The sequence below is a fragment of the Anser brachyrhynchus genome, assembly GCF_964034855.1.
Source record: "Anser brachyrhynchus genome assembly, chromosome: 1".
NCBI classification, from domain to species: domain Eukaryota; kingdom Metazoa; phylum Chordata; class Aves; order Anseriformes; family Anatidae; genus Anser; species Anser brachyrhynchus.
This window is the reverse complement of record NC_137694.1, coordinates 108,100,191-108,122,071: the sequence shown is the minus strand read 5'-3', so window position 1 is coordinate 108,122,071 and position 21,881 is coordinate 108,100,191. Positions and strand designations below refer to the sequence as shown.

General features: G+C 40.4%; 1 protein-coding gene across 3 annotated transcripts in view; it reads right to left on the bottom strand.

The window, feature by feature from the left end:
* LOC308188541 (uncharacterized protein) overlaps positions 1-12,793 on the bottom strand; it is a 259,739-nt gene extending 246,946 nt beyond the window's left edge. For all 3 annotated transcript variants that reach the window (XM_080577741.1, XM_080577740.1, XM_080577739.1), the window contains exon 1: positions 11,205-12,793. In XM_080577741.1, coding sequence (XP_080433867.1) covers positions 11,413-12,534 — 1,122 coding nt within the window. In that variant the 5' untranslated portion in view covers positions 12,535-12,793 and the 3' untranslated portion in view covers positions 11,205-11,412. The remainder of the gene's footprint in view (positions 1-11,204) is intronic.
* Between the last annotated feature and the right edge of the window lie 9,088 nt (positions 12,794-21,881).

Genomic DNA, 21,881 nt, shown 5'->3' with positions numbered 1-21,881 from the left:
TAAATGTAATTTGAAGGTCACTGGGAGTGATGCAGTAGTTGCTGGGAAACACTTAATATCACTATACTTTTAAACAGTCTGCTTCCAGCTGAGACTGAAAAAGATGTAAGAAATTGATTGTAGAGATGAAAACCAGAATATGTAATATTAGAAGCAGCATTATTAACAGACTACATATGAAGCCTGTGCTACATATGTTCCTCACTAAAATTAAACAGTTGGATATACAGAGTAAACATCTGAAAGCCACATAACATTCACAATGTGTTTGGCAAGGCATCAGAGTAAAAGTTCTAAAACAGACTGGAACATCCCTGACGATGAGGGGCTGGAGCACCTCAAGTGCTCATGAATAAAAGTTTGAGAGTGCTGGGGGATGTTCAGCATGAAGAACGGAATATTCTGGGGAGACCTCACTGCAGCTTTTCAGTACTTAAAGGGGACTTATAAAATAGATGGAGAGCAACTTTTTGCTTGGGCAGATAATGGTAGGACAAGGGGGAATGAATCACAGAATCACAGAATGGCCGAGTTTGGAAGGGACCTCTGAAGATCATCTAGTCCAACCTCCCTGCCGAGCAGGATCACCTAGAGCAAATTGGGTAGGATGGCATCCAGGTGGCTTTTGAATATCTCCAGAGGAGGAGACTCCGCAGCCTCTCTGGGCAACCTGTTCCAGTGCTCTGTCACCCTCCCAGTAAAGAAATGCCCTCTCATATTCAGCCGGAACTTCCTGTGCTTCAGTTTCTGCCCATTGCCTTTCGTCCTCTCACTGCGCACAACTGAAAAGAGACTGTCTTCACCCTCTCAGTGCCCTCCCCTCAGATATTTATATGAATTGATGGGGTCTCCGCTCAGTCTTCTCTTTTCCAGGCTAAACAGGCCCAGTTCTCTCAGCCTGTCACAGAATCACAGAATCACAGAATCATCTAAGTTGGAAGAGACCTCCAAGATCACCTAGTCCAACCTCTGACCTAACACTAACAAGCCCTTCGCTAAACCACATCACTAAGCTCTATGTCTAAACGTCTTTTAAAGACCTCCAGGGATGGTGACTCAACCATTTCCCTGGGCAGCCTATTCCAATGCCTAACAACCCTTTCGGTAAAGATGCTCTTCCTAATATCCAACCTAAACCTCTCTTGGGGCAACTTTAGCCCATTCCCCCTCGTCCTATCACTAGGTATGTGGGAGAATAGACCAATCCCCACCTTGCTACAGCCTCCCTTAAGGTACCTATAGAGAGCGATAAGGTCACCCCTGAGCCTCCTCTTCTCCAGGCTGAACAAGACCAGCTCCCTCAGCCGCTCCTTTTAAGACTTGTTCTCCAGACCCCTCACCAGCTTCGTTGCCCTTCTCTGGACTCTCTCGAGCACCTCCATGTCCTTCTTGTAGTGAGGGGTCCAAAACTGAACACAGTACTCGAGGTGCGGCCTCACCAGAGCCGAGTACAGGAGGACAATCGCTTCCCTAGACCTGCTGGCCACACTGCTTCTTATACAAGCCAGGATACTGTTGGCCTTCTTGGCCACCTGAGCACACTGCTGGCTCATATTCAGCTGACTATCAATCAATACTCCCAGGTCCTTCTCTGCCAGGCAGCTTTCCAACCACTCATCTCCCAGCCTGTAGCACTGCTTGGGGTTGTTACGCCCCAGGTGCAGGACCCGGCACTTGGCCTTGTTGAACCTCATACAGTTGGCCTCAGCCCATCGGTCCAGCCTATCCAGATCCTCCTGCAGAACCTTCCTACCCTCGAGCTGATCAACACATGCATCTAACTTGGTGTCGTCTGCAAACGTACTGAGGGTGCACTCGACCCCTCATCCAGATCATCGATAAAGATATTAAAGAGGACTGGCCCCAGTACTGAGCCCTGGGGGATGCCACTAGTGACCGTCCTCCAACTGGCTTTGACTCCATTCACCACAACTCTTTGGGCCCGGCTATCAAGCCAGTTTGTAACCCAAGGAATCATACGCCAGTCCAAGCCAAGAGCAGCCAGTTTCTTCAGGAGAATTCTGTGGGAAACAGTGTCAAAAGCCTTACTGAAGTCAAGGTAGACCACATCCATAGCCTTTCCCTCATCCACTAAGCACATCACTTTGTCATAGAAGGAGATCAGGTTCGTCAAGCAGGACCTGCCTTTCATAAACCCATGCTGACTGGGCCTGATCGCCTGGTTGCCCTGCAAGTGTCGTGTGATGACACTCAAGATAATCTGTTCCATGAGCTTCCCTGGCACTGAAGTCAAATTAACTAGCCTATAGTTTCCCGGGTCTACCCTCTGGCCCTTCTTGTAGATGGGCGTCACGTTTGCTAGCCGCCAGTCGACTGGGACCTCCCCTGATAACCAGGACTGCCGATAAATGATGGAAAGTGGTTTGGTCAGCTCTTCCTCCAGTTCTTTCAGTACCCTTGGGTGGATCCTATCTGGCCCCATCAACTTGCGTATATCTAAGTGCTGTAGCAGGTCGCCAACCATTTCCTCGTGGATTATGAGGGTCACATTCTGCTCCCCATCCCCTTCCACCAGCTCAGGGTACTGAGTATCCAGAGAACAATTGGTCTTGCCGCTAAAGACTGAGGCAATGAAGGCATTAAACACCTCAACATTTTCCTCATCTATTGTCACTAAATTTCCCCCTGCATCCAGTAAAGGATGGAGATTCTCCTTAGTCCTTCTTTTTGTGTTCTCATATGACAGGTGGTCCAGTCCCCTAATCATCTTCATGCTTCATGGTTTTAAACTAAATGAGGTGCTTCGTCTTCCTCTGTGCTTCCTCTCTTCCTCTGTGCTTCATGTTTTTTTAAATGAGGACAAATTTAGATCCGATGTTAGGAGGAAATTCTTCACTCAGCAGGTGGTGAGGCACTAGAACAGGTTGCCCAGAGAAGGTGTGGATGCCACATCTCTGGAAGTGTTCAAGATCAGGTTGGATGAGGCCCTGGGCAACCTGACCTAGTGGGTGGCATCCCTACCCATGGAAGGGGGGTCGGAACTAGATGATCTTGAAGGTTCCTTCCAAACCAAGCCATTCTATGATTCTGTGAGGTTTAGTTGAGTTCGAAGGACGTTTGTATCTACAACCTCTGCCATTAATTGTTTAGAGTGTGGATTATCCTTATAATTAAAGTCATTTTTTCTTCCTTCTTTTCTGCTCTCTGTCCTTAGATATGAATCTCTCCTTAACCATTCAGACTCTCCCTTTAACCATTCAAGTTTTTTTTGTTTGTTTGTTTTTTGAGTCATTTGGCTATTCCTCCATGAGCTCTTTCCCGAAGACATTATATTTTACCTCATTGCCACCTATTACCTTCTCATTATAATAGGAAACACTGATAATGACTCAGAGTGTATTTTATCAAGTAGTGAGTACTCACTTTTTTATCTAGGTTCTTTTGTTCTCTTATGAGAAAGTCCTGTAAAGTCCTGTAGAGCAATGGGAAAAACATTACTGAAGTCAGTTACATGTTCTGCTATAACCTGGTAGAGGCCAATTATTCCATCTTAGAGAAAATAAGACACTATTTCTTTTGGCACTATTTGATCTATGACAAAACTATACCAGCTGTCTTAATCATCTTATTGTCCCTTAATATAAATCGATTGATAATTATTTCCTGAAGGTAGTTGTCATGATATATAATCCCTTTACATTCCTCCCCCACCCTTCCTTTCAGTTTTTGTGTTGTTACAGAATTTCACATTCTTCTGCATTCTCAAACCACCTGTCTTCCATGATCTATTGAAGAGAACCACTAATATTTTTAAATCTCTGATTAGATTTTTTTGTCTAAGAATTTAACAATACATTTATAAGGTTGTTCTGACTTGAATTCAACTCATTTATCTAAATAGTCTTTAACCTGCTTATTTGCATATTCTCACTGACAACCTTGTGATAAAACAAATTGTGTGAAGAATCTGGTTAAAACTATAATTTTCTTCCTTTCTCTGTCTCTCTCTATTTTTATTTATTTATTTATTTATTTATTTTTAAAGAAAAAATCAAAGAGGGCATTGAATTTAGTCTGTTGTGCATAATCTCTTTTTTTTTTCTGTTCTCTTTTCTCATTAAATAGGAGACTTTTCTTTCCTTTTGATTTCATTTTCTACTGTGTTTATAAAGCCTCTTCTTGTTGTATCTGATTTCATGGAGAGCCTTTCTGATTATTTTCATGTCTTCATTTTTCTGTCATTCCTTTGTACCTATCCTTTGGCAATGGTATTTTTGTCAGTTTGCATTTTTTTTCCCCTTCTTTTTCCCTTAACATTGAAACATTTCTGATTAGATTTGTATTTTATTGAATTAACTATCTTTCCTTTGAATTATAATAGTCTGTGTTCTGTCTTTTTAACGCTGTCATTCTCAGGAACTGCCAGTTCTCTTGTAGAACAGCCTAGAAGATTAAAAAAATATATATATTTCATATATATAACACACACATAGATTGCTCTCCCACTCATCCCTTCAAATTAACATCTGCCTTTCTGAAAATTGCTGTTCTTATTCTGCTACCATGGTCTGTCCTTTGTCCTGGAATAATGAAGAATATAGTTGTAGGATTGCTTCCATCCAAATTATTTTCTACTTTCTTTTTAGAAAACCAAGGAAGTTATCAGTGGGCTATTATTCTACATTTGATCTTGAGTAGTGTAAAGCACTACTTGAGATTTTAAATAAGGAAGATAATTTGGTGGAGAAATTATACCTCATTACATTTCAAGAATTTATACTGCTTCTAGAAGATCATCCTGGGTTAACTGAAGTCTTTGTTTTTAGTAACTGCAGTTCTTTGCATGCTTCTGTTTCTCAGAAAAACAGACAAACAAACAAACAAAAAACAACAACTGAAGAAAAAAAAAACAATTGTCTTTAAGGTCTTGTTTTTCCAGATTCTCTATTGCAATTTTCTAATTGTAATTAGTCTTCTTTCCACATACCCTTTCTCTAGATTTCCACTATTTCATAAGATAAATAATACCTGCTTTCTAGTAGACTTCTGCCAAATCTTTTAAGTTCCTCTTCACTAAGTCTCGGATAGAACAAGATTGTCTTTTTTTTTTTTTTTTTGTATGGAACATGATCTCTTGCCAGTGGTTTTGCTTCAAGAAATATCATCTGTGATATAAAAAATAAAATTTTCATAGTTTTAGCTCAGGTTTTCATATCAAACATCAATGAAGTTGCATATGCATCTTGTAGTATTTGTAAGTCAGTGCTATAACATCTATGCTCAAGGTGAAGGACTAATAAATACACCACCTGTATCCTCACCTCTTTCACTTACTCTAGAAGACTGTCATCACATCAGTCTTATATGAATAACATACATCAGTGTCCACAATAATTAGTAAAGTACCTTAGACTGAAGACTGAATGAGGCATGGCCAAAGAGCAGCATTAGTATTGGCAATATATCTTTAATATCTTTGATTTTGTTCTGGTTAGGCTTCATGCATTGGTTGTCAGACAGGATTAATTCCCTCAGCTGGGGACCTTTAACTATCTCATCCTTCACTTTGTGATGTTGGAATAGTAGCAAAAGTCCTCTCAGTATTAAGACATAGTCTCTCTCATTTGTTTTTTGTGGTCATTGTTTTTCTTTTGGTCTTAGCATCACACAACAGTCCTTAAACTTGAAGGACAGGGAATTTGAATAAGGCTACTGAATAGTTCTTGTGTTTATAAGGTGGCTGTCACCTCCTTTCCTTTCCATGGAGCCAGCTAGTGCTTTATGCACAGTTAGCTTGCTCTCTCTCAGGAACTCCCTGCTGCTGAGATGTTTTGACTAGTAATGGGTCGGAGCCTTTACATCCCACTGACCTTCTGTGATGCCTGAACTGTTCTGCAGCAGAGTTGAAGTCACAGTGCAAACTGTTGCCATTTATAAATATAAATATAGCAAAGAATCATAAAACCGTAGAATATCCTTAGTTGGAAGGGACAAGGGTCATCAAGACCAGTATATATTTCTTCCCATGAGGCTGCTAACCTCCTCTTGAAGCAGGTATTTTCTTCCATGGTGGATATCCCTATTTGATGAAATCCTGACAATCCTAGATGTGGGAGCCACTGCATCCTGACCTGGTATTCCATCTTCCCCAGGTACTACAATTAAAATTACATTTCATACTGTGTGCCTATCATCTCTGTGTTTTGTTTTATTTATTTATTTATTTATTTTCTCCTACTGAAAATGCAGATTCCCTTCCTTCCAGGTTGGTTCCCCACATCTCTGTCTGGGTTATATCCCTGTGTTTGGTCGCAGAAAAAGAGCTCTTAGTAGTGCTGAGTTCTTCCATTCTAGACTATTTATGCAAGAAAAACTGTCTTGTGTTTGGGTTTGCCTGTTGGCAAAACTTTTTTTTTTTTTTTGTGAAAAATGATGGCTAGAGATTGGTCTTATACAATGATTATTCAGTGGCTATAGCCACGGATATTTCAAGGAATACTTTTCTTTAAACTTCCTTAAAAAACTATAATTACTATGTTAGAACTTAATCTAAATGTAGGCCATTAGAGGTTAGAGTGGAATTGTTAGCAGGTTTTGTTGTTATTTCTTTCAAGCCATAGTTTCCATGCAGATGAAAAACAAAACAAAAAAATCTGTATTACTTATGTTATGCTGTCATGGCCATGTTTTTGCTTGTGCTGGTGTGTGACTTGAAAAATTCCCATAGTTTTCAGCTGCAATGACAGAATTGGCATTTAAATCCAACAGCTGGTACTGTATGTCTGCACCTGAAGTAAATAACAGTCTTAGTGATGTACTTGTCTGTCCCAATAAACATGTTCATTTGAAGCTGTCATGGAGAGACGCCATGATTTATTACAGCTTGAGTTTCCCTACAGTAGCATAACCAGAGCTATACAGCAGAATGGCTAGACAGAAACTGTGGCTTCTCTTTTTTAACATACTTTTTGTTACTTCATTTTAATGGTAGATCAGAAAATTACTTGTTTTAATAATACTTTGTGGCATCATATAGTTAATATTCTAATCTCTCGGCCTTTTAAAATTCATATGAAAGTTTAGGTAACTGACAGAGGGGAGTCCTGAATCTTTAAGAATGTAACAATAAACATTTATATATATATATATATATTTTCAAGACTGAAGTTATTGGAGATGGAAATCAGCTATATATTTTTCTTAGCCCATGTGTTCCATGACTCTAAAATACAATCAGTTCAGGAGGACCTTTTATACTGAGGCTGTTTTTCAGAATAAGACATCGAGGAAATTCTCCATTTTAAAAACTAAGGTCATAGAGAGTACAAAATAATCAGTCTAAACAAGTCTAGTTTCATTATTCAATGATTTGTCCCTATCCATCTCTTCTTGACAGTTATGATTCAGCTGGATAGTAAAAATTCTCCTGTGAACTGAGGATGTAGCAGAGTGGAAAAATAGAGGAGCAAATGGGAATTGCAGAGGAGTTGCTAAGAATGGTTTTGAAATAGAATAGAGATGATCAGTGAGGAAAGGATAAAATGATCAACAGAACTAGTCAGAGCTGGAGGGAGCAGTGAATTTTCAAACAAAGTGCTTATAGAAAAAGTGCACAAAGAAAAAGCAACTTAACTACTGGCTGAAATATATAATTATGCGGAAGCTAAAGGAGAATCTTTTCTTGAAAAATAAGATACCAAAAGAGAAGTAGAAAATGTGCATAAAGGGTATCTATCGTCAGAGTAAAAACACAACCTGAAATTGTTTTGAACACAATAATTGGCTTCAGACATGGACAAAAAAACTATTTTGATTTTGGCACTTAACTAAGCAATTTTAATAGGCAATTCTATGTCAGCAGTAGACCAACAGGGCAAGTTTTTATTAAACATTTATAGCAATTAAAATTACTGTTCTTTGTTACTGCTGTTTTTCAAATGTTTTAATTAATTCACTATTTTGGAAATTAATTAAGCTTTCTGCTGCTTGTTTTCTTTTCTTCAATACTTATACTTCAATTCTTTTTTTATAATGCATAAAGATTTCTTGGCATTCTGTTGTATAAACAAAAAGTCTCATTATTTTTGTATGACCTGATGCACTGCTTTCCAGAAAAGAGTTTTAATAACAATCTGACTCCCTGAAAATTATGCTCTTTTGTCAGCAGCACAACAGGATCTGAAAAAAAAAAAAAAAAAAAAAAGTGATACAGACAGAAATGTACACAGAATTCAAAAAAAAAACCAGCAACAGAAGGGAAAGTTTTTAGAAAGGAAATACGCATTTTTCAAGCTATACAGAAAATAAGTGCAAAAGAAAAATCCTTAATAAAATGGTACTGTTTTGGGTTAGGGGGTTGATGAAAACAGAAGCAGTAGGTAAACTGATAGTCCAGTAGAAATCAAAGAAAAAGGGCTACAGAAGAAAGGCTGTATCTGTGTGGAATCAAAGTGTAGTGATTCATGTTTAGAATTAGCAGGGGCTGACTGCCTTGCTAGAGAGACCTTGTGGTTTCCAAAATGGCCACTCATCTCTGAAATTTTGGCTCAAGTTTTTGAACAGTAAAAGTAGTGTTAAAAAGCACTTTTAATATCTCTACAGAGTAAAAATGTGATAATTCATTTCTCTCTGTTACTGATGTGTAATCTTTCTTTCAGATGTGAAAAGGATAAACTTAAAAGAACAGGTCACCGCTTACAGTGATGAAATTAAAGTCAAAGAAAAAATAGTTATGTAAGCTAGTATACTACCAGGTAAAATATGAAAGTAGAAAGAAGAATGGATAATCAAGATCTGTAAAAGAAAATACTGGAAGTCACCAGGCTATTGAAGTTTCTCTCCAAATATTTTGATTGAACTGATCATTAAGCATTGACTTCTGTTAACTATTCTGAGTCTGTTGTACTGAAAATCAGAAGCAATATCTGAGATAAAATAATGCTTCTGCTAAATGGCAGTCATTTTACTGTACTCTTCTATTTGAGCAGAGTACAATAAGGGTCAATTTCTGAAAGGGCTTGCAAGAAGAAAGAAATAATGTGACATGTATCACAGCTCTAAGTGATGTGTCACAAATGTGACGCACATCTACCGCTTGACAATGATAAGCGGGGAAAAAGAGACACTGTTGGATCATTTTTTTCATACATGAGCCTTGGGAATAAAGAGTGAGAGGGTCACGCTTCACTGCTCCTGTGAAAATTGCACACAAATCGTTCATAGGCTAAAGTGCACTTCTAAAATGACAGTGGAGTTGCAGTACATGGGCTCTGAGTGCAGCAGAGCTGAAGAAGGTACAAATCATATTCTGTTCCTCCTTGGGCATCTGTAAGATCTAGCCTTTAATACCCAGTACCCATTTCAGTCGCAGGCAAAAGTTGCTGCATTCATTTGAACACCAGCACTGACTTAGGGGAGCCCAGAGGTAATATGGAAGCAGTGCTTCACTCCAAGCCAAGCCCCATGTACAAATATGTGCACATATATGCACAAAAGGGGGCAAGTCTCCTTCCTGTCATTATATACCTTCATTTCCCAGGCTTGGGCCTCAGCCCTTCCTACCTGTACTTAGGCTTCCACAAATCTCAGTTCCTCTGAGGCATACCCTAATAATAATCCCATATGAATTCCTGAAATGGAGATTCGGGTAACCTAAGTGTCATTAAATGTTAACAGCTGACAGGTCATATGACATTTCGTGTCTTATTTGTATTTTATTGATGATATTTTTTTCTATGCTTCACACTATTTTTATACAGTGAACTAGTCCAAAAAGCTGAGGGTGGTTTTTTTTTTGTTTTTTTTTTTTTCCACAACAGATGTGTGGAGGAGGAGAAAATATATGCTCTTAATAATTTTCAGAGATTACAAAGAACTCCTCCTCTATAAAATAATAAATACACAAATGGACAAAATGTTCCTTATGAAAAACAGGAATGCACAAACGAAACTTGCAGCCAATAAAATAATTACATATGCTCAAGAATCATATAAAATTATTTCATTTTATTTCATTATATGAGCAAAGACCTTAGTTATGTGACTTTGTTATTTTCATTTTTGCTCTCCACTAAGCTGCATAGGTTTTTAATGTAAGCAGCTCAAGTGAAATATGACAAAGAATGGTACATCAGGTTATTTTCCTATAATTACATGCAAAATATAAAGTATGACTGAAGGAAGGAGCTGTGATACATGAAAAAATCAATCAAAATTAGAAGTTGTCTCTCTTGTAGTGTTGATCATGATCAATCATGAAGTGCTATATCTATTCACAAATGACTGTCATTTTCCACAACCCTAAAAAAAGGGTTTGTTGCTTTTGTCTTGATTCTAACATATTAAAGAAATATTAATAAGAAAGCTAATTGATCAGACACTAGATTGTTTGACCCATCTGGGATCTAAGATCTCCCTTCCCCCATTCAAGATGTTATGTTTCTGACTAATGTAGCAGATTCCAACTTTCTATTTGGAAATCTCCCACGTGTTGCTTTAATGTTAAGTGTTGCATATTTTTAGTGTTAAAAAATTCTTCGACAAGAATGTAAATTAATTGGGATTAAAACTAATAACTCTTGGAGGAAAATAAACCAACAACAAACAGTAGTCCTTGCCTCGTTGCTTGGTTCTAAACTCTTATTCCAGTGGTCTTAGTATTTTGTTCTTTGTTTCTTTTATAAGAGTTGTTTCTGTGTACATTGTTAAGAGCTGTTGTGGGTTAACCCGGATGGCAGCTAAACACCACACAGCCGTTCGCTCACCCTCCACCCTCCCTCTCAGAGATGGGGGAGAGAAACAGGAAAGTGAAGCCTGTGGGTTGAGATAAGGACAGTTTATTAAGACAGGAAAATAACAATAATAATAATAATAATAATAATAATAATAATAATAATAATAATGTGTACGAAACAAGTGATGCACAATGCAATCGCTCACCACCCGCTGACTGATGCCCAGCCTATCCCCGAGCAGCCCACTCCCCACCCCAGCCAGCCACCCGCTATATATTGTTTAGCATGACGTCAGATGGTATGGAATACCCCTTTGGCCAGTTTGGGTCAGCTGTCCTGGATCTGTCCCCTCCCAGCTCCTGCTGCACGCCTAGCCTGCTCGCTGGCAGGACAGCGAGAAGCTGAAAAGTCCTTGGCTTGGTGTAAGCGCTGCTCTGCAACAATTAAAACACTGGTATGTTATCAGCACTCTTCTCATCCTAATCCAAAACATAGCACCCTACCCGCTACTAGGAGGAAAATTAACTCTGTCCTAACTGAAACCAGGACATATATCCACCCCTTATTCCATACCATTTATGTCATGCTCAGGTTACACTCTTCCCAATACATTCTAATTAATCACCATTTTCATCTATGGTATATAGCAATCATGGTAGTGATGACATACAGTATTAGGTAATAATTAACATACTACAATTCAACTCATGGACTATTCTCACCCAGTATTAAATCCCCTTGAGGTACACACCGGACCTCCCCATTCTTTTGCATTAACCACCAAGTGCATCCAGGGACCTCCCTGAGCAAAAGCAATCCCACGAATGGGTTTGCCTTTTCCTGAGGAAGGAGTAGCCCAGACTGTTTTACCCAACATGTTTCTTACGTGCACTACAGGAACTTTATCCCCTTCTACAGTGCGTAACAGGTTTGATTGGGCAGGTCCAGCTCCGCTGGCAGATCCCCTGGTATTGACTAACCAGGTGGCCTTTGCTAAATGCGTATCCCAGTTTTTGAATGTCCCAGCACCCATTGCTTTCAGTGTAGTCTTCAACAGTCCATTGTATCGTTCAACTTTCCCGGAGGCTGGTGCATGATAGGGGATGTGATACACCCACTCAATACCATGTTCTCTGGCCCACGTGTCTATAAGGTTGTTTCGGAAATGAGTCCCATTGTCTGACTCAATTCTTTCTGGGGTGCCATGTCGCCATAGGACTTGCTTTTCAAGGCCCAGGATAGTGTTCCGGGCGGTGGCATGGGGCACAGGATATGTTTCTAGCCATCCGGTGGTTGCTTCCACCATTGTAAGTACGTGGCGCTTGCCGTTGCGGGTTTGAGGGAGTGTGATGTAATCAATCTGCCAGGCCTCTCCATACTTATATTTCAACCATCGTCCTCCATACCAAAGAAGCTTTGACCGTTTGGCTTGCTTGATTGCAGCACATGTTTCACAATCATGAATAACCTGTGCTATAGTGTCCATGGTCAGGTCCACCCCTCGATCACGAGCCCATCTGTATGTTGCATCTCTACCTTGATGGCTTGAGGTGTCATGGGCCCATCGGGCTATAAATAATTCACCTTTATGTTGCCACTCCAGGTCCACCTGAGCCACTTCAATCTTAGCAGTCTGATCCACCTGCTGGTTGTTTTGATGTTCTTCAGTAGCCCGATTCTTGGGCACATGAGTATCTACATGGCGTACCTTTACAACCAGGTTCTCTACCCGGGCAGCAGTATCTTGCCACAATGCCGCAGCCCAGATGGGTTTTCCCCTGCGCTCCCAGTTGTTCTGCTTCCATTGCTGTAACCACCCCCACAGGGCATTTACTACCATCCATGAATCAGTATAGAGATAGAGAACTGGCCACTTTTCTCGTTCAGCAATATCTAAAGCCAGCTGAATGGCTTTCACTTCTGCAGACTCGATTCACCTTTTCCCTCAGCAGCTTCTGCAACTCGTCATGTAGGACTCCATACAGCAGCTTTCCCTATCCGATGCTTTCCCACAATACAACAGGACCCATCAGTGAACAGGGCATATTTCTTCTCATTTTCTGGTAGCTTGTTGTACAGTGGGGCTTCTTCAGCACGGACCACCTCCTCCTCTGATGATATCCCAAAGTATTTGCCTTCTGGCCAGTCCATAATCACTTCCAAGATTCCTGGGCGACTGGGGTTTCCTATTCAAGCCCACTGAGTAATCAGTGCAACCCACTTGCTCCATGTAGCATCAGTTGCATGATGTGTAGAGGGGACCCTTCCTTTGAACATCCAGCCTAGTACCGGCAGTCGGGGTGCCAGGAGGAGCTGCGCTTCAGTACTGACCACTTCTGAAGCAGATTGAACTCCTTCATATGCTGCCAATATCTCCTTTTCGGTTGGAGTAGAGTGGGCCTCAGATCCTCTGTATCCCTGACTCCAAAACCCCAGGGGTCAACCTCGAGTTTCCCCAGGTTCTTTCTGCCAGAGGCTCCAGGTGGGGCCATTCTCCCCAGGGGTGGTATAGAGCACATTCTTTACATCTGGTCCTGTTCGGACTGGCCTGAGGGCTACTGCATGAACTATTTCCTGCTTAATTTGTTCAAAGGCTTGTCGTTGCTCAGGGCCCCATTCAAAAGCATTCTTCTTACGGGTTACTTGGTAGAGCGGGTTTACAATCAGACTGTAATTTGGAATATGCATTCTCCAAAACCTCACGACACCTAGGAAAGTTTGTGTTTCTTTTTTTGTTAGTTGGCAGAGACATAGCTGTTATTTTGTTGATCACATCCATTGGGATGTGATCAACGTCTTGCCATTTTATTCCTAAAATCTGGACCTCTTGTGCAGGTCCTTTAACTTTATTTTGGTTTATGGCAAAACCGGCCTTGAGAAGGATTTGGACTATTTTCTTCCCTTTCTCAAAAACGTCCTCTGCTGTGTCACCCCACACAATGATGTCATCGATGTACTGCAGGTGTTCAGGAGCTTCCCCCTGCTCCAGCGCAGACTGGATCAGTCCATGGCAAATGGTAGGGCTGTGTTTCCACCCCTGGGGCAGCCGATTCCAAGTATATTGGACTCCCCTCCAAGTGAAAGCAAACTGTGGCCTGCACTCTGCTGCTAGAGGGATGGAGAAAAATGCATTAGCAATATCAATTGTGGCATACCACTTGGCTGCCTTTGATTCCAGTTCATACTGGAGTTCTAGCATGCCCAGCACTGCAGCACTCAGTGGTGCTGTGACTTCGTTCAGGCCACGATAGTCCACTGTTAGTCTCCACTCACCATTAGACTTTCGCACTGGCCATATGGGACTATTAAAAGGTGAATGAGTCTTTCTGATCAATCCTTGGCTCTCCAGTTGACGAATTAGCTTATGGATGGGAATCGGGGAGTCTCGGTTGGTACGATATTGCCGCCAGTGCACAGTCGTGGTAGCAATTGGCACTTATACCAATTTTAGTTTAACACACGCTGGTCAAATCTGTCGTTATCTCAACCCTTCGAGCCCCACATTGGGTGCCAAAAGGACTGTTGTGGTTTAACCCGGACGGCAGCTAAACACCACACAGCCGTTCGCTCACCCGCCCCCCTCCCTCTCTGAGATGGGGGAGAGAAACAGGAAAGTGAAGCCTGTGAGTTGAGATAAAGACAGTTTATTAAGACAGGAAAATAACAATAACAATAATAATAATAATAATAATAATAATGATAATGGTATTACTAATAATAATGTGTACGAAACAAGTGATGCACAATGCAATTGCTCACCACCCGCTGACCGATGCCCAGCCTATCCCCGAGCAGCCCGCCCCCCACCCCGGCCAGCCACCCCTATATTGTTTAGCATGACATCAGATGGTATGGAATACCCCTTTGGCTAGTTTGGGTCAGCTGTCCTGGGTCTGTCCCCTCCCAGCTCCTGCTGCACGCCTAGCCTGCTCGCTGGCAGGACAGAGCGAGAAGCTGAAAAGTCCTTGGCTTGGTGTAAGCGCTGCTCTGCAACAATTAAAACATTGGCATGCTATCAGCACTCTTCTCATCCTAATCCAAAACATAGCACCCTACCCGCTACTAGGAGGAAAATTAACTCTGTCCTAACTGAAACCAGGACAAGAGCTTATGCTCTTTCAGTAAGCAATTACTCGTCAGAGTAGCTCCATTTTGATTAATATGACTAAGAATCAAACATTTCAGACTGTTTCTGAGCAGTCTTACAGAATCCTAACAGTGGATTGCTTTCCTCAACTGAATGCTGCATCTTATTGAAAGATCCCTTTAGTCAGGTGTAGGTAGAATAACAGACAGAACAACTCAGGGTATATAGAAAAAATATAAAGAACTGTAAGTTCTAAGCTGTTCTTTGTGAAACTGTATTTTTCATTCCACTAGTGACCTGTAAATATGATTTTAAATGGACATTTAAAATCCACTCAAACTGATGGAAAGTGTCCAGCAACTCCAGTGGGTTTTACATCAAGCACTACACAACTGAGATATTTTGACCTATCTGCAGAAATTCTAAGAGCATCACTAACTAACATGGCTCCATTAAAAGAAAGGTGATATTTCCTTTCTCTGTTGTGACTAGTTTGGAAGATAGTTAGACAGCATCCAGTTTTGTTAAGCAAATATGTTCTGCTAAATACAGGTTAGCAGGCTTGTGCAAACTAATATTCTCTAATCCTCAGATTTTTTGGTGTACCATCTTTGATACACAAACTGACTGTGGTTCAGAAATGCAAGATGGAAGCAGAACTGGAATCCTCCTAAAAAGCTACGATGTCTGTTAACCCCTTCTAAAATAGAAGAATTTACATACTTTTATTTTTTTCTTGTTAGACTAAATCTACTGCTGAGAAATTAATGGTATAGCAATAGCATAAGGGAAGTCACACATGTAGGCAGTGTGCGATTTTCCTGTGAAAATGGGGACAGTATAAACATTACAGTACAATTCCCTTGTTCAGAGTCTTCCTTAATGTGGGACCCTGCTTTAAAGTGACTAATTTCTCTAATCTTCTGTATCAATGGATATGTTTTATTTATTTATTTATCTATCTATCTATCTATTTATTTATTTTAATCTTTCAGTTCTATTTCCAGGTGTTTTCTGTCTGGGCATTGCCATGGGAAAATAAATAGTTTGTAAGTAAATATATCTGCGTGCTTATCACAGTGAGAATTAGGATGTAAATAAGAGCTATGAAACAAATTAATGCAAACTCCAAGAATGCTGAAACAATCCAGGATACTATGTATATATTTGTTAGTCCCTTGTGTACGTAACTTTTCACTTCCTAGGCATTTCGCTCTTCTGGGAGAAATATGTCAGAGCTAGCAGAGATCTGGAACAGTCTGCTTGGGAAACTTTGCTAAGTATGGCCAGTCCACACTGCTGTTGCAGTTCATTGGCTCTTTCTTAAGGAGACAGGAGTGGAAGACAGGAGAGAACTGTGGTTGTGGTCCTCTCTTTTTGCCAGCAATCCTAAAGCAAGTAGAAGCATGAACTCAGAAGAGTCCCCTGTATTGTCCTCTGTGGAGTCAGTATCCTAGATCTGTAGTCAAAGATTTTTAATCTTTAAATAAAAATAAAAAAAGCCACAGCTTCAGTGTGCTATTAGAAAGCATTGAGGAACAGACATTCTTTGATAGAATCCAAAGGAAACTCAGATTCTTATGTGTCAGCTAGCAAATGTACAACACTTTACAGAATGGGGCCCGTGTAATTAAAAATAAAAATAAAAATTTGCATCTGTCTTCTAAGCAGAGGAAACTCCTTCCTGGACCTGACCTACTGGTAAATTTGTTTATCTCCAGAATGTGAGCAAAGCACACTAAACAAATAATTGAAAGATTTCAGTGTCACTGCTGCACAAAAGTATTTGATTTCTAGCTGCTGTAACTGATAATGCTTCAGAGAAAGGTAAAAGAATATCCCCTACCAATAAAATAATAAAAAAGCTCACAGGTGAAATTTTACAGTGCTTTGCCATCTAGACCTTAACTATAAGTGAGGGAAAGACAAAAGCATAGTGAAATGTGAAACTATTTGCATCTGTTTGCTGAATCTCCACATTCAGGTCTCATTCAGGTCTCATTCAGTCAAATTAAAGCTTCTGTATACTTACTGCGTTTGAAAAGGGTGTTTTTTTGTGCAACAGAATTATAGATAGAATTACTTTTGTACCAGTGCTAAAAATGAAAAATTATACTGGGGAGGCAAGTCAAATTTTTCTCTGTCATATACCGTGTATCACATTTTTTTCTCTAATAACAACTGAATGGCATTCTGTGAGTTCCTTGAGAAAAAAAAATGTTCTGTGGTTTGATAACTCATCCTGTTGAGCAACTTTAATATTTGTTCATTTTCTTTTTAAAGTTCTTTTTCATTTTTCCTGGTAATTCTTGTACGCTTCTGCATAACTTTCTTCTCAATATTTTCATCTTAGACTTCTTGCTGAATATTTCCTTGAACATAATGAACCAGGCACCTGGTTAGTTCACTTGATCTTATCATGTGAACGTCCTAAAAAAATTTTTGTACTGTTCTCTCTTTCATATGTCTCTGTAAATATTGGGTAATTAAATCCTCTGAACTAAACGTAGATGTGGTCACTACTCATTTGCAAGTTCAGTCAACTCCCACTGAACATAAGGAATCTTCTTCTTTCATTAACTGGACTTGGCTTAAGTTCATAATGAGGAGTTAGTTCTTACTTCCCTTTTCTATGCAAGAAAACTCCAGTGATATCAGCTTAAAAAGGTTTTATATATACTTATAAATTAATTTACAATTAATTTAATTTTGATGATCAACAATTAATTTAACTGGCTGTGCAATAACAGTTCTTGGTTTCTTTCCCTATTTTTTTTCTTATTTGTATGGGGTTCTTTCTCAGCTGGGCATCTGAATTCCACTATAATCTCTGTCTCACTCCCCCTTGTCAAAGGGAAGGGGGAGAAAACATGATGAAAAGGGCTCAAGGGTTGACATAAGGACAGGGAGATCACTCAACAGTTATCATCATAGGCAAAACAGACTCAGCATAGGCAGATTAATAAAATTTATTACCTATTACTAACAAGCTAAAGCAGTGAGAAACAAGCAAACAAAAAACTAAAAGCACTTTCCCTCCATCCACCTCTTCTATGTCCTCTCCCTGAGTGGCACAGGGGAACAGGGAATAGGGGCTACAGTAAGTCCCTAACACTTCGTCTCTGCCGCTCTTTCACAGTCACTCTCTGCCCCTGCTCCATGTGGGGTCTGTCCATGGGATGCCGTCCTTCCCAAACTGATCCTGCGGGGGCTGTCCACAGGCAGCAGCTCTTCAAGAACTGCTCCCACATGGCTCCGTAACATGGGGTCCATCCATCAGGAGCAAACTGATCCAGCACAGGTCCCCCACGGGTGGCAGCTCCCCCCAGACCCCCTGCTCCTGCGTGGGCTCCTCTCCACAGGCTGCAGCTTCATCCCGGGGCCTGCTCCTGCGGGGGCTCTCCATGGGCTGCAGGCTCCTCCAGGCCACATCCGCCTGCTGCACTGGGGGCTCCTCCACAGGCTGCAGTGTGGAGATCTGCTCCATGTGGGACCCATGGGCTGCAGGGGGACAGCCTGCTCCACCGGGGGCCTCTCCACAGCCCACAGGGGAACTTCTGCTTTGGCACCTGGAGCACCTCCTGTCCTCCTTCTGCACTGACCTTGGGGTCTGCAAGGCTGTTTCTCATCCTCTCTCTCTCAGCTGCTGTTGTGCAGCAGTTTTTTTCTTTTTTTTTTTCCCCTGTATTAAATCTGCTCTCACAGAGGCGCAAATAGCATCACTTACTGTCTTGGCTCTGGGCAGCGGCAGGTCCTTTTGGAGCCTGCTGAAACTGGCCCTTATCTAACATGGGTTAGCTTCTGGATTCTTCTCAGAGTGTCCAACCCTGCAAAGCTCCGGTACCAAAACTTTGCTGAAAGAAAGAAGGAAAGAAAGAAGGAAGGAAGGAAAGAAGGAAAGAAGGAGGGAAGGAAAGAAGGAATGAAGGAAAGGAAGCAGGAAAGCAGGAGGGAAAGAAGGAAGGAAGGAAGGAAGGAAGGAAGGAAGGAAGGAAGGAAGGAAGGAAGGAAGGAAGGAAGGAAGGAAGGAAGGAAGGAAGGAAGGAAGGAAGGAAGGAAGGAAGGAAGGAAGGAAGGAAGGAAGGAAGGAAGGAAGGAAGGAAGGAAGGAAGGAAGGAAGGAAGGAAGGAAGGAAGGAAGGAAGGAAGGAAGGAAGGAAGGAAGGAAGGAAGGAAGGAAGGAAGGAAGGAAGGAAGAGCCATTCTCATATGCCATTGTTCTGGACTACCTTCACAAACAGTAAATACCTGAGCAAGTCATTCTGTGATCTGCAAGAAGGTTTCAGAAAGGGATTGAACTACTGGAGGGATGACCTGTGGATGTTATTGTCTGCCTAGATGGGACAGAGGAAGCTGACCGTGGACATACCCAGCTCACTACAACCTTGTCTTGGAGCATGATGGCATCATCGTGAGACTGGGCATTACTCAGATACTGCAGCATGTAGGTTTAGGACTTCGCTGTGGAAGCCAACCTTCAAGTTCATGTTCAAAGCATTTTTCACACACTTGTGCTGTACTCTTCTTCCAGCAGAATAGACCACTGTGTGCCCTGGGGGAGGGGAGCACTGTCTCACATGAGCACTGCTGCATGTGTACTCTGGAGCTGATCAGGTCTGGTCTCCTGTACACACCCAGTTCCTGAAATGTTACTCATCAGTTGCTCCTGGGAAGAATCTGCCAGACAGAGATAATGAGCAGAATTCTTCTCATTTACTGGGCAGGAGACAGCCTGTCTTCCACAGACCTTTTCATTCCCTGAGTGTGGCAGAGACTGAATGCCAGAAACCCCATATGAAATGCAAGACTCCTCTGCAATTTATTCTTGACATTTTACACCAACCTGTTATATATGCAGTCAATTAGAGTGTTTGGTATTATTCTTCCACTTTCCCTTCTTCTAAAATATATCCTAACCCTAGCTTCATTTTTACACAAAGGCCAAAAACCTCTCTATGCCTTAATGCCTTTTGTGAATCATCAGATATGCTTGTCATGAGCCCTTGATATATGTTGGCAACCCACTAACCTGATGGATTCAAACTCAAATAACATTCACTGAAGAATTCATAACTTGTAATTTCTTTACTTTGGAAGCTCCTTATAAAATCCCTTTTTATCGTACCTCTTTTCTTTCTCTTTCTCTCAGCTTTTACCCTACCCTGACCTGTAAAAATTCATGTATAATTCATTGAAGATGTCTATTGGTAACCCTTTATTTCATTTTATTTTATAAGTGCTTCTTAGGGATCCTATTCACTTGTGGCCCAGTATTTCTTCTGCAAAATATAATCCTAACCTTAAGTCTGGCCTGACAGACAAACCAAAATTTGAACCTAAGTATAATTTATTAAAGATTTCATTTGATTACTCTCAATTCCTTTGGCCATCATCCCTCATAGATATAGTCTTTCTATGAAAGAAAACTCTCACTGTGTATTTAAACCTAGTTTGACTTAAGATCTGCCTAAGAGTGAAGCATTTCTCCTTGATTTAATCCCTAACTTTAATCTCAGTTTCATAGAGAGGTTAAAGACCTGTGGTAGTCTGAAGCCCATACACTTGTTAGAAATACTATGAAGAGTCCTTGGTTTATAGCTGTTGCGAAATAAATTGTTTGTCTTTGTTTTACCCAGATTATTCTAGTTTTATCGATGATGAGCTGGTGATTGACCAGCCTCTGCATTTTATTTGCTTCACAGGTGCTGCAGACTGTGGCCCATTTTTCTCTCTGGGTACCCTTTATGAATCCCATTTTCCCGTCAGACTTTAATACCATTGCATTTGTTTTGTAAGAGATACTTTAATAAATACAATTATCATTATTATCTCACATTAGCTTACTAGATGAAGTTATATGAAAAGTAGATCAGGGAATCAGAGAGAATTTTCAGGCCCAAAGCAATTTAGTCTCATATATAATTTCAGGACTGTGTCGTACTACACACAGTGGATTACTATCATAGAAAGCTGACTCAAATTTTTAAATTTCATATCACTTACTATAATACTTACAATATTTTGCATTGTATATATATACATATATATATATAAACAAATACCAAAAATATTACTTTATATACTCTGTGTTTATGAAATATTGTTTTCTGTTTCTTCAATATCTGCACTGCCACTAGTAAACCCAATGTAGAGAGAGAGAGAGAGTGCTAATACTGGCTCAGACCTATGAGATTCAGCTGCCCTTAGTTAATTAAGGTTTGGGGAACTGGAATGTGCACAGTGAATCAGTTTGCTTTAATAGTCATGATTGTGTTAATGTCTGCCACCCAACAGTTTCTATTAACATGATGAAAGAAAGAGGGGATAGAGAGAAGTGAGAATGGTGTATGAATCCCCCCCCCCAAAAAAAATCATCTTGAAAAAAGAACGTAGTAGTACTCTGGTTTGTGTGAAAGTGACAATATTTCTAGTTTTGCAGAAGATAGTGACAGGAGCATTATTATTAGTTAGATTTTTTCCACGATATTTTTCTCTTTTGGGTGAGCTTGAGGGTTACTTTTTTTGTGTGTCAAGCTTTTCTGTGAAGTCTGGGAGGTAATCTCTTGGTGTCATATTACTCCTTAAGTATCTCTAAAGTAAATATACTTATCTTTATAAATATAATAATATGCAACATTGAATGATTGATTGACAACCTTAGACTACAATAAAGCTTAACATTGTGCAGATGTGCACAGCAGGTGAGGACAGTACTTCTTATCTGAAACTGAAAACAACTAGTGCTTTCTTCTGCAGAGTAGGTAAAGCAAATCCATGCAGATGTACGATTCTTAAGTCTACTTAATTATTTTATGCAAAGTGCTAGTGGACCGTTACTAGACAAGTTAAGACAATTTGAAACAGTTTATTTATATGTAGCATGAGTGCACTAACAATAAAAAGAATGCTTGCTCTGCATAATTTATTAGGTAATATCACAATGAAATTTATGTTTTATGACTTGAAAACAACTAAGCACCCACTACATCTTGCTAAAGATGACAGTACTTGTCAGTTGTCAGTGAAAAGTAAGACCTTATGCCTCTCTTGGGACAGCTGCAATGTAAATCATAGAACATAAAGAGATGTTTTTCATCAGCT